The sequence below is a fragment of the Mandrillus leucophaeus genome, unplaced genomic scaffold, assembly GCF_000951045.1.
Source record: "Mandrillus leucophaeus isolate KB7577 unplaced genomic scaffold, Mleu.le_1.0 Scaffold3, whole genome shotgun sequence".
Lineage (NCBI taxonomy): Eukaryota > Metazoa > Chordata > Mammalia > Primates > Cercopithecidae > Mandrillus > Mandrillus leucophaeus.
Window position 1 is genome coordinate 11002202 of NW_012103142.1, and position 12558 is coordinate 11014759.

The window sequence follows — 12558 nt, forward strand, 5'->3', positions numbered from 1 at the left end:
GATCTCCTGACCTCGTGATCCGCCCGTCTCGGCCTCCCAAAGTGCTAGGATTACAGGCTTGAGCCACCGCGCCCGGCCTTTCTTTTCTTTTTGAGACAGAGTCTTGCTCTGTTGCCCAGGCTGGAGTGCAGTGGTGAGATCTCGGCTCACTGCAAGCTCTGCCTCCTGGGTTTATGCCATTCTCCTGCCTCAGCCTCCCGAGTAGCTGGGACTACAGGCGCCTGCTACCACGCCGAGCTAACTTTTTGTTTTTTAGTAGAGATGGGATTTCACCATGTTAGCCAGGATGGTCTTGATCTCCTGACCTCGTGATCCACCCGCCTCGGCCTCCCGAAGTGCTGGGATTACAGGCGTGAGCCACCGCACCCGGCCAACACTTGATGTTTTCTATCCTGTCCTCTTTCTATTTATTTTTATTTTTTTGTAGAGATGGGGGTCTCGCCGTGTTGCCCAGGCTGGTCTTGAACTCCTGGGTTCAAGTAATCCTCCTGCCTCAGCCACCCAAAGTGCTGGGATTGCACGCATGAGCCACCGTGCCCGGCCTCTTTTCTATCCTTTTTTTTTTTTACCCCAGTCCACTAAACTGGTTTTGAGACCCATGTGGGTCTCGATCAGCAGTTTGAAAAGCACTGCTTTTGGGGATTCCATGAAAATGAAAATTCTTGGGAAAGATGAACTAAAACTTGTAGGTACTTTATTGTGCTAATTATGTAGTGAGCTGCTCTGTCACTTTATACTCCTAGGACCTAGAACGGAAGGGGAAAAACTTAAGTATTCTGGGGAGGTGGAGTGGTAGGCAGGGTGTTTCCTGGCCAGCTAGAGTTGGAACCAAAGTGCCATATTGGGTGTGAGTGGGCTAAGGGGAGCCTCAGGAGGATTTTAAGAGAGCAGTGAGGTAGTGATAGAAATCAAAGACATGGGTCCTGGGTGTTGGCATAATGGTAGGTAATGCTGTCTAGAGTAGCTGATAAGACGATGTCAGAGAGCTGTAGTTTGTAATTGCTCCATGGATCACCTGTGAACTAATGATGCGATGAGAAGCAGAATCAGCTTAGCACACCTGGTGGACCACGCTTTATGCAGTCAGATGCCATGGCAGGAAACAGAAGGCCTCTTGTGAGAAGATCTCAGTAGCATCACAGTGGGTTAGCCAGAACATGGGCAAACCCCTGGGGTGTTAAAATTGGAAAGGAAGGGGTGGGTCTGATCTTTACCAAAGAATGGGTCTTTTATAACAGTATTTGAGAATTAATCCAGTGGCTATCTGATGGCATCTTGCCCAGCGTCAAGGAAACACCTAATTGGCTTGAGTCTAACAGAATTCTCTTTTACTGCCCTTGCTTAGCCAGTATTTCCGGAAGCACCACCTCTCTGGAAAGATAGCAAGCAATTACCATGCCAAGTCCACCCTCTTCTGTTTACCTTGACTTAACAGTAGATTGTTTAGCTTGTGAGCCAGATCAGAGAGAGCAGGCCGAGGGGGCTCACAAGTCTGATGAAGGCACATTACCAAAACCTTTGCCTGCTTACAGAGAATCAAGCAAGGTTGGACAATGCCCTGGGATTTTGAAACCTGAAGTGGAGTTGGCTGTGTTTATGATGGCCACTGAAGCGGCCCGGCCCCTTTACCACCAGTGCACGTGGGGCGTTCTGAGGACAGTGCTCCAGGGGTTATTTTAGGGATGTAGACTCAGCTTTTTTTTTGAGACGTAGTCTTGCTCTATCACCCAGCCTGGGGTGCAGTGGCATGATCTCGGCTCACTGCAGCCTCCGCCTCCCAAGTTCAAGTAATTCTCCTGCCTCAGCCTCCCAAGTAGCTGGGACTACAGTAGCCCACTACCACACCGGACTAATTTTTGTATTTTTAGTAGAGACAGGGTTTCACCATAATGGCCAGGCTGGTCTTGAACTCCTGACCTTGTGATTCACCCACCTTGGCCTCCCAGAGTGCTGGGATTACAGGTGTGAGCCACTGCACCTGGCCAGACTCTGCTTTTCATGGAGACCCCAGTGTACTTCCCAGAGAGGCCCAGAATCCTGGCAGGCCATCCACCCGCCATCTTCTTTTTTTTTTTTCTAAGACAGAATCTTGCTCTGTTGCCCAGGCTGGAGTGCAATGGCGCGATCTCGGCTCACTGCAAGCTCCACCTCCTGGGTTCACGCCATTCTCCTGCCTCAGCCTCCCGAGTAGCTGGGACTACAGGTGCCCGCCACCACGCCCAGCTAATTTTTTTGTATTTTTAGTAGAGATGGGGTTCCACTGTGTTAGCCAAGATGGTCTCAATCTCCTGTCCTCGTGATCTGCCTGCCTAGGCCTCCCAAAGTGCTGGGATTACAGGGGTGAGCCACCGTGCCCAGCACCCCTCCCTTTTTTTTTTTTTGAGGCAGAGTCTCCCTCTGTCGCCCAGGCTGAAGTGCAGTGGCGTGATCTCAGCTCACTGCAAGCTCCACCTCCCAGGTTCACACCATTCTCCTGCCTCAACCTCTTGAGTAGCTGGGACTACAGGCACCCACCACCACGCCCGGCTAGTTTTTTGTATTTTTTTTTTTTTTTTTTTTTTTTAGTAGGGACGGGGTTTCACCATGTTAGCCAGGATGGTCTCGATTTCCTGACCTTATGATCTGCCCACCTTGGCCTCCCAAAGTGCTGGGATTACAGACGAGAGCCACTGCTGCCAGCCTACCCGCCCTCTTCTTTAACCTTCCTCACTGGTTACACGTTTAGTTGAAAGCTATCCTGAGATTTTGTGTCTTCACTGTTGATAAAGAAATGTACCAAAAGTAGCCAGGCACAGTGGCTCAGGTCTGTAATCCCAGCACTTCAGGAGGCCAAGGCAGGCAGATCATTTAAGGTCAGTTGGAGACCAGCCTGGCCAACATGGTGAAACCCCATCTCTACTAAAAATACAAAAATTAGCCAGGCATGGTGGTGCGTGCCTGTAGTCCTGCTGCTTGGAAGGCTGAGGCACAACAATTGCTTGAACCTGAGAGGCGGCAGTTGCAGTGAACCGAGACTGTGCCACTGCACTCCCGCCTGGGCGACAGAGTGAGACTCTGTCTGGATGAGGTTTTTCCCAACTCTATTACGTCATTCATTTAGCACCTCTGCATTAATGCGCTGCCTGTTAAAGCCTCAGGCAGCACTGATCAAGACGATGATGGGAATGTACCATATCTGTGCTGGTCAGTACAGTTGTCACTAGCTTCATATAGCAACTGTACACTTGGAATTTGGCTAAAGCAGCAGAAGAACTGAATTTTATTTTATTTTGTTTTGTTTTGTTTTGTTTTGTTTATTTTTTAGAGACAGTCTTACCCTGTCGACCAGGTTGGAGTGCAGTGGCAGGACCTCAGCTTACTGCAGCCTCCGCCTCCCAGGTTCAAATGATTCTCCTGACTTCGGCCCCCTGAGTAGCTGGGATTACAGGTGCGTGCCACCACACCTGGCTATTTTTTGTAATTTTAGTAGAGATGGGGTTTCACCACGTTGGCCAGGCTGGTCTCGAACTCCTGACCTCAAGTGATCCGCCTGCCTCGGCCTCCCAAAGTGTTGGGATTACGGGCGTGAGCCACCACACCCGGCCTGAATTTATTTTATTTTATTTTATTTTATTTATTTATTTATTTATTATTTATTTATTTATTTATTTATTTTGAGATGGAGTCTCGCTCTGTTGCCCAGGCTGGAGTGCAGTGGCGCGATTTCGGCTCACTGCAAGGTCCGTCTTCTGTGTTCACACCATTCTTCTGCCTCAGCCTCCCAAGTAGCTGGGACTACAGGCGCCCGCCACCATACCCAGATTATTTTTTTGTATTTTTAGTAGAGATGGGGTTTCACCGTGTGTTAGGCAGGATGGTCTCAATCTCCTGACCTCATGATCGACCCATCTTGGCCTCCCAAAGTGCTGGGATTACAGGCGTGAGCCACCGACTTGGCCTGTGTTTTATTTTTTGAGACAGGGTCTCATTCTGTCACCCAGGCTGGAATGCAGTGGTGCAGTCATGACTCACTGCCACCTCGACCTCCGGGGCCCAAGTGATCCTCTCACTTCAGCCTCCTGAGTAGCTGAGACTACAGGCACCCACCACCACACCTGTCTAATTTTTAAATTTTTTGTAGAGATGGGGTCTCACTATGTTGTCCAGGCTTGTCTCAAACTCCTAGGCTCAATCAATCCTCCCACATCAGCTTCTCAAACCGCTGGAATTACAGGCCAACATGAGCTATTGCACCAACCAGAATTGAATTTTAAACGTACTGAGTTTTAATTAACTTAAAGCCAGGTGCAGTGCCTCATACCTGTAATCCTACCACTTTGGGAGGCCAAGGTGGAAGGATTGCTTGGGCCAGGAGTTTGAGACTAGCCTAGGCAACAAAGTGAGACTGTCTATAAAAAGTAAAAATAGGCTGGGCATGGTGGCTTATGCCTGTAATCCAGCACTTTGGGAGGCCGAGGCAGGGGGATCACTTAAGGGCAGTTCAAGACCAGCCTGGCCAAAATGGTGAAACCCCGTCTCTACTAAAAATAAAAAAATTAGCAGTGCATGGTGGTGGGTACCTGTAATTCCAGGAGGATCACTGGAACCCGGGAGGCGGAGGTTGCAGTGAGCCTAGATAGTGCCACTGCACTCCAGCCTGAGTGACAGAGCGAGACTCAGTCTCTAAATAAATAAATAAATAAATAAATAAACAAACAAATAAAATTAGCCAGGCATGGGGTGTATGCCAATAGTTCCAGCTACTATGGAGGCTGAGGTGGGAGGATCACTTGAGCCTGGGAGGTTGAAGATGCAGTGAACTGTGATTGCGCCACTGCGCTCCAGCCTAGGCAATAGACACTCTGTCTCTCAAAAAACAAACAAAAAAAGTTTTAATTAAATTTAAATAGCCACATGGGGATAGTGGCTACTGTATAGGATAGCACAGATTTAGACTTTTTTTTTTTTAACTTTATAGCTTTGTTTTTAAAATCTTTTGATTGGAACCCACATTAGCAAAAAGTACATTTTGCATCACAACCCAATACACACATACATATATTTTTTTATTTTTTATTTTATTTATTTTATTTTTTTAAGATGGAGTCTTGCTCTTTTGCCCAGGCTGGAGTGCAGTGGCGTGATCTCGGTTCACTGCAACCTCCGCCTCCAGGGTTCAAGCAATTCTCCTGCCTCAGCCTCCTGAGTAGCTGGAATTACAGGCGCCTGCCACCACACCAAGCAAATTTTTGTATTTTTAGTAGAGATGGGGTTTCACCATATTAGTCAGGCTGGTCTTGAACTCCTGACCTCGTGATCCACCCACCTCGGCCTCCCAAAGTGCTGGGATTACAGGCCTGAGCCACCGTGCCCAGCCCTATATTTTTAAGATGAAAACATTTCATGAATGATGTTCTTATTAAGTGTGATGCACTCTATTTTCTATTCCCTTTTTTTTTTTCTTTAATGCTGGCTAAGATTCCCTAATTTGGTTTCATGACATACAGATTGTGACCATAGTTAACAAACCACCAGTGGAGGCAGTGGGGCCCACAGGGATGTCACTGGCCAGTGCCCAAGAAAACCAAGAAGAGATGTCTTTGGAGTGTCCCCTCTCGTAGCATTCGGGCTTGGCACCTCTGCTGGCCTTCTTGTGACCTCTGGGAGCCAGGCAGGAGAATCTGCTCTGAGCTAGCCAGGGATGCTGAAGGGCCAGCTCAGTAGCCAGCAGTCCCACCTCTGTGCCAACTAGTGGGCAGACAGTCCATCAGCAGTGATGTGACCCAGAGAGGCGGCTGCAGTGGTAGGGAAGTGCCAGGCTTTGGCACTAGCCTCGCCATGGGCGCCTCGAAGAAGCCAAGGCTGAGCCCTGCCTCACAGAGCACGTGTGGGGAGAGGCAGCCGGCCTTGTGTGCCCACAAGGCCGGTGCCCACCCAATGGCCCTTCCCCTTCTCTGTGAATAGGTGGTTTCTTATTTGCACTAAGTGACCTGGCCGCAGCACCCCATCAAGAGCCCTACTTCGGCCAGCCCTGTTATATTCCACCAGCACCCACTGTATATGGCACGTGGTAGATACTCAATTTTTTTTTTAAAAAAGAGATAGGATCTCACAGTGTTGCCCAGGCTGGCTTTGAACTCCTGGGCTCAAGCATTTCTCCCACCCCACCCTCTTGAGTAGCTGGGACTGCAGGTGCCTGGCTTCAATTTATATTTGTTCAGTGCATTCATATATACTTTTGAAATGTTAATGTGGCTGGGCGCGGTGGCTCACGCCTGTAATCCCGGCGCTTTGGGAGGCCGAGGCGGGTGTATCACGAGGTTAGGAGTTCGAGAGCAGCCTGGCCAACATGGTGAAACCTCATTTCTACTAGAAAAAATACAAAAATTAGCTGGGTGTGATAGTACGTGCCTGTAATCCAAGCTACTTGAGAAGCTGAGGCAGGAGAATCGCTTGAACCTGGGATGGGGAGGTTGCAGTGAGCCAAGATCACGCCACTGCACTCCAGCCTGGCAATAGAGCAACACTCCATCTAAAAAAAAAAAAAAAAAAGAAAAAGTTATTATAGTTTAATTACGTTTCATGTATAGTGTATAATATATTCACATTGGCTCAAAATTCAACAAAGAGTATTAGTGAATGAAAAATCTCCCCAACTCTCTTACCCTTTGGAAAAGAGTTGGGCATTATTTTGTATAGCTAGAGATATTCATATTCTAGACTTCCTCTTAGGTCTCTTAGAGAAACTCATACATGTGTACACTTATAAAAGTGTTCATAATAACACTGTTCTGAATAGCCCCAAACTGGAAACAACCTATTGGCATTACAATTAAAGTCTGAGGCCGGGTGCGGTGGCTTACGCCTGTAATCCCAGCACTCTGGGAGGCTGAGGCAGCCTGATCACTTGGGGTCAGGAATTCAAGACCAGCCTGACCAACATGGTGAAACCTTGTCTCTACTAAAAATACAAAAATTAGCTGGGTGTCGTGGTGGGCACCTGTAATCCCAGCTGCTTGGAAGGCTGAGGCATGAGAGTCACTGGAACCTGGGAGGCGGAGGTTGCAGTGAGCTGAGATCATGCCACTGCACTCCAGCCTGGGCGACAGAGTGAGAACCTGTCTCAAAAACAAAACAAAACAAAAAAAAAGCAGGGCATGGTGATGGACACCTGTAGTCCTAGCTACTTGGAACGCTGAGGATGGAGGATTGCTTGAGCCCAGGAGTTTAGAGGCTACAGTGAGCTGTGATCGTGTCACTGCACTCTAGCCTGGGTGACAAGCAAGACCCTGTCACTTGAAAATAAAAAATATCAGCTATGATTTCTGCCTGCTCACTTTTCACTGGACAGATCGTTGCTATGTGTGTGTCCCTAGGCCCATGTGGCACTCAGTTAATCTGGCACTTGCTGTGTGTTAGCATGGTGTCAGACACTTTAATTTGCTTCATTCAGTCTTCTAACAACCCAGGAAGGCAGGTACGGTTATTATCCCCATTTTACAGAGAAGGAACATGCGACTATCGTGCTTCTGGGCTTCCTACGCAGCACACCAATAGCGGTGAAACCCTACCAAGGGTTGTGTTGAGGGTGGTCAGCTTGACGCCTAGTCCTGGGCTGCTCTCACAGGCCCCTTTATCTCTCCAGGTGGCCCTGTGCACCCAGGTAGCCCTGGGCATGGAGCACCTGTCCAACAACCGCTTTGTGCATAAGGACTTGGCTGCACGTAACTGCCTGGTCAGCGCCCAGAGACAAGTGAAGGTGTCTGCTCTGGGCCTCAGCAAGGATGTGTACAACAGGTAGAAGGGCATGCGTGGGATGGGGGCTCCCCATTTTTTCCCAGAGGGTGAGGGGCAGAGGACAGATAGTTTGGGGGGTGGTGGGAAAGGGTTTAGTCCCTGCTTAGTCCAAAGCTGGAAGGCCTGGGATAGGAAAGAGCTTTCTCATCCTTTTTCCAAGGGTGCAGCAGGGTTCCCACCCAGTGCACACTCTTGGTGGTTGTAAAATATCTCTAGTGATTAAAAGAATAAATAAATAAATCTTTTTTAAAAATAGGCAAATATGATAAGGATTTATATGGCTCCCTCTGTAACTTCCTGAATTCAGTCATTATTATTTCGAAGTCTGAGACTTATGCCTCAGCCCCCCTGCCAGAGCTTGCTCTAGACAGCCTATGTGGGCTCTGCAGCGCTGCCGGGAACATCCCCTCGAGTCCCCCTGGTTCCAGGTCACCCCCATTTGTCTGACTATACCTGTAGTGAGGATTGGTTTATCACTAATAAAGCTCTTTCCATTTAACGGTTTTTAGTTTTTACATTTTTACAACCAATATAGAAAGTATGTATGACTATTAACTTTTCTGTTAACATTTAGGCAAAGTTCTTAATGGAATTTTTTAACCATCAAACCCCATGTGGTTACCTCCAGATTTTGTCTAGTGTACTCCCATGCTCAGCATACATGTGACCAATTTCTTGGTGTCTGTATGTAGAAGGGCTGGGCCCTGGCTTGGGGATGAGTTCCAGATCGGGGGATGAGGCTGCAGTGCCAGGCCGTGCTCCCCACCCCACCTCACCCCTGGGTTGCTTCTCTCCTGCAGTGAGTACTACCACTTCCGCCAGGCCTGGGTGCCGCTGCGCTGGATGTCCCCTGAGGCCATCCTGGAGGGTGACTTCTCTACCAAGTCTGATGTCTGGGCCTTCGGTGTGCTGATGTGGGAAGTGTTTACACATGGAGAGATGCCCCATGGTGGGCAGGCAGATGATGAAGTGCTGGCAGGTAGGTAGCCGCACTGCTCGGGGATGATTCCAGATGGGCCCCAGATGGGGTCTGCTCAGGGCCCCAGGGCCGGTTCCACCTACCTCCCCTCTCAGGGCTGCTACTGAACAGGCACACAGATATGACCACTCTGGTTGTTAAAATACTGCAATACTTTTTTTTTTTTTTTTTGAAACTGAGTGTTGCCGTGTCGCCCAGGCTAGAGTGAAGTGGCGTGATCTCCGCTCACTGAAACTTCCACCTCCTGGGTTCAAGCAATTTTCCTGCCCCAGACTCCCTAGTAGCTGGGATTACAGGCACGTGCCTCCACGCCCAGCTAATTTTTGTATTTTTAGCAGAGACGGGGGTGCTTCACTATGTTGTTCAGGCTGGTCTCAAACTCCTGACCTCGTGATCCACCCGCCTCGGCCTCCCAAAGTGCTGGGATTACAGGCGTGAGCCATCATACCTGGCCAGAAATACTGCAATACTTCTATATTGTTGGTAGATAGCCTTTGCCCCCAGTGCCCACTCCAGCCACTCTGACGCCTGTCCGCCGACCCACTTCAGCTCCTGTGCGTGGACCCCGTCTTACCAGCCGGAGTGAGCGGGGCCAAGGGAGTCATCTTTTTCCATTGCGAGTACCCACCTACTGCTGGCCAGCATTGCCCAGAGGCATCCTTGGGTGGCTGCTTGTATGAACTGCAAGCTCCACAAAGTGTTGAAAAAGTTGTTGAATGTTTTGGCCAACACTGCACCTGCTGTTTTCCCTATAGATTTGCAGGCTGGGAAGGCTAGACTTCCTCAGCCCGAGGGCTGCCCTTCCAAGCTCTATCGGCTGATGCAGCGCTGCTGGGCCCTCAGCCCCAAGGACCGGCCCTCCTTCAGCGAGATTGCCAGCACCCTGGGAGACAGCCCCGTGGACAGCAAGCCGTGAGGAGGGAGCCCGGCGGGCTGTGCCTCAGGATGGCGTGGGCAGGGGAGGACATCTCTAAAGGGGAGCTCACAGCATGATGGGCAAGATCCCTGTCCTCCTGGGCCCTGAGGCTCCTGCCCTAGTGCAACAGGCATTGCTGAGGTCTGAGCAGGGCCTGGCCTTTCCTCTTCCTCACCCTTATCCTTTGGGAGGCTGACTTGGACCCAAACTGGGCAACTAGGGCTTTGAGCTGGGCAGTTTTCCCTGCCACCTCTTCCCCTATCAGGGACAGTGTGGGTGCCACAGGTAACCCCAATTTCTGGCCTTCAACTACTCCCCTTGACCAGGTCCAACTCTGCCACTCATCTGCCAACTTTGCCTGGGGGGGGCTAGGCTTGGGATGAGCTGGGTTTGGGGGGAGTTCCTTAATATTCTCAAGTTCTGGGCACACAGGGTTAATGAGTCTCTTGGCCCATGGGTCCCACTTGGGGGTCTAGACCAGGACTGTAGAGGACACAGCAAGTGAGTCCTCCCCACTGTGGACTTGTGCACACCAACCCAGACCCATGTCTTCTCCACCCTTCTCTCCTTTCCTCATCCTAAGTGCCTGGCAGATGAAGGAGTTTTCAGGAGCTTTTGACACTATATAACCCGCCCTTTTTGTATGCACCACGGGCGGCTTTTATATGTAATTGCAGCGTGGGGTGGGTGGGCATGGGAGGTAGGGGTGGGCCCTGGAGGAGATGAGGAGGGTAGGCCACCCTTACCCCACACTTTTATTGTTGTTTTTTGTTTGTTTTGGTTTTGTTTTTTTTTGTTTTTGTTTTTGTTTTTACACTCGCTGCTCTCAATAAAGAAGCCTTTTTAACAACCTGTTTCTGAGATTCATTTTCTGCTCTTGCTCGTGGAAGATGTTCCTTCTTTCCCCACTGATCAGAAAGGGCCGTGTAGGGGCCGGGTGCAGTGGCTCATGCCTGTAATCCCAGCACTTTGGGAGGCTGAGGCGAGTGGATCACCTGACGTCAGGAGTTCGAGACCAACCTGGCCAAAAAGGCAAAACCCCTGTCTCTACTGAAAATACAAAAATTAGCTGGGCAAGGTGGCAGGTGCCTGTAATCCCAGCTACTTGGGAGGCTGAGGCAGAAGAATCGCTTGAACCCAGGAGGCATAGGTTGCAGTGAGCCGAGATCACACCACTGCAGTCCAGCCTGGGAGACAGAGCGAGACTCTGTCTCAAAAAAAAAAAAAGAAAAAGAAAAAAAAAGGGCTGTGTGCCTTCATGGTGTCTGGTGGGACTTGGACAGGATGAACCGGTGGATACTGGTTCTTCTCTCCAGTTTGCAGGCAGGTGAACATGCAGGCATGAAGGAGGCAAGATCACCTGTTGTCGGTGCAACTCTATGCAGCCCTCTGACTGTCACCTAGACGGGCCTAATTCTTGAGCTCAGATGGGGAGGGTATAAATGTGAAGGGGAGCAAGTTAGAGTAGGATTGGAGAAGGAGTTAGTGACAGACTCAGGTCTCTGAGTCCTTTCAAGACCCTAGGAGGGAAGCGAAGTAGGTAGAACCAAGCAGAGAAACGGTGCTTAATGCCTGGATCTTGTGTCATCATTTATCCTCTGCCTCATTCCAGTAACTTCAACCTGGTTCACCATCCAAAAGAAATGAGTCCTGAACTCCAAAACTGCTCTAGTTCCTTTACTCCTCACCAAACTTCTGAATAATAAAAATAACAGCAGGCCGGACATGGTGGTTCACACCTGTAATCCTAACACTTTGGGAGACTGAGGCAGGAGGATTACTTGGACCCAGGAGTTTGAGACCAGCCTGGCCAACATAGTGAGACCCTGTCTCTACAAGAAATTTAAAAATTAGCCAGGTGTGATGGCATGAACTTGTAGTCATAACTACTGAGGAGGCTGAGGCAGGAGGATCACTTGAGCCCGGGAGTTTGAGGTGGCAGTGAGCTATGATCACAACACTGCACTCCAGCCTGGGTGATCAAGTGATATCCTGTCTCAAAAAAATAAAAATAAAAACAGGCTGGCCGGGCGCAGTGGCTCACGCCTGTAATCCCAGCACTTTGGGACCCGAGGTGGGTGTATCACGAGGTCAGGAGTTTGAGACCAGCCTGGCCAATATTGTGAAACCCTGTCTACTAAAAATACAAAAGTTAGCTGGGCATGGTGGTGCACACCTGTAGTCCCAGCTGCTTGGGAAGCTGAGGCAGGAGAATTGGTTGAACCCGCGAGGTGAAGGTTGCAGTGAGCCAAGATTGCACCACTGCACTCTAGCCTGGGTGACAGAGCAAGACTCTGTCTCAATAATAACAGGCCACAGGCACAGTGGCTCATGCCTACAATCTCAGCACTTTAAAAGGCTAAGGTGACAGAAATGCCTGGGCAACATGGCTAGACTCCATCTCTACAAAAAATTATTTAATTAGCTGGGTGTGGGGCCGGGCGCAGTGGCTCACACCTATAATCCCAGCACTTACGAGGTCAAGAGATAGAGACCATCCTGGCCAACATGGTCTCTACTAAAAATATATATATATAATTTAGCTGGGCATGGTGCACGCATCTGTATTCCCAGCTACTCAGGAGGCTGAGGCAGGAGAATCACTTGAACTCGGGAGGTGGAGGTTACAATGAGCCAAGATTGTGCCACTGTACTCCAGCCTAGCGACAGAGTGAGACTCCGTCTCAAAAAAATAAATAAAATAAAATTTAAAAAAATAGCTGCGTGTAGTGGAGTATGCCCATGGTCTCAGCTATTCTGGAGGCTGAAGAGGGAGGATCTCTTGAACCCAGGAGGTTCATACCACTGCACTCCAGGCTAGGTGACAGAGCGAGACCCTGTCTCAAATGGAAAAAAAAAAAAAAAAAAAAGAAGAAAATAATGTTTT

The 12558-nt window shown here is 49.4% G+C and overlaps 1 protein-coding gene across 4 annotated transcripts in view; it reads left to right on the plus strand.

The window, feature by feature from the left end:
- The window catches only part of PTK7 (protein tyrosine kinase 7 (inactive)), a 97253-nt gene extending 86732 nt beyond the window's left edge, over positions 1-10521 (plus strand). For all 4 annotated transcript variants that reach the window (XM_011986761.1, XM_011986763.1, XM_011986762.1 and 1 more), the window contains 3 exons: positions 7625-7776; positions 8577-8755; positions 9511-10521. In XM_011986761.1, the coding sequence (XP_011842151.1) occupies positions 7625-7776; positions 8577-8755; positions 9511-9671 (492 nt within the window). In that variant the 3' untranslated portion in view covers positions 9672-10521. The remainder of the gene's footprint in view (positions 1-7624; positions 7777-8576; positions 8756-9510) is intronic.
- The last annotated feature ends 2037 nt before the right edge of the window (positions 10522-12558 follow it).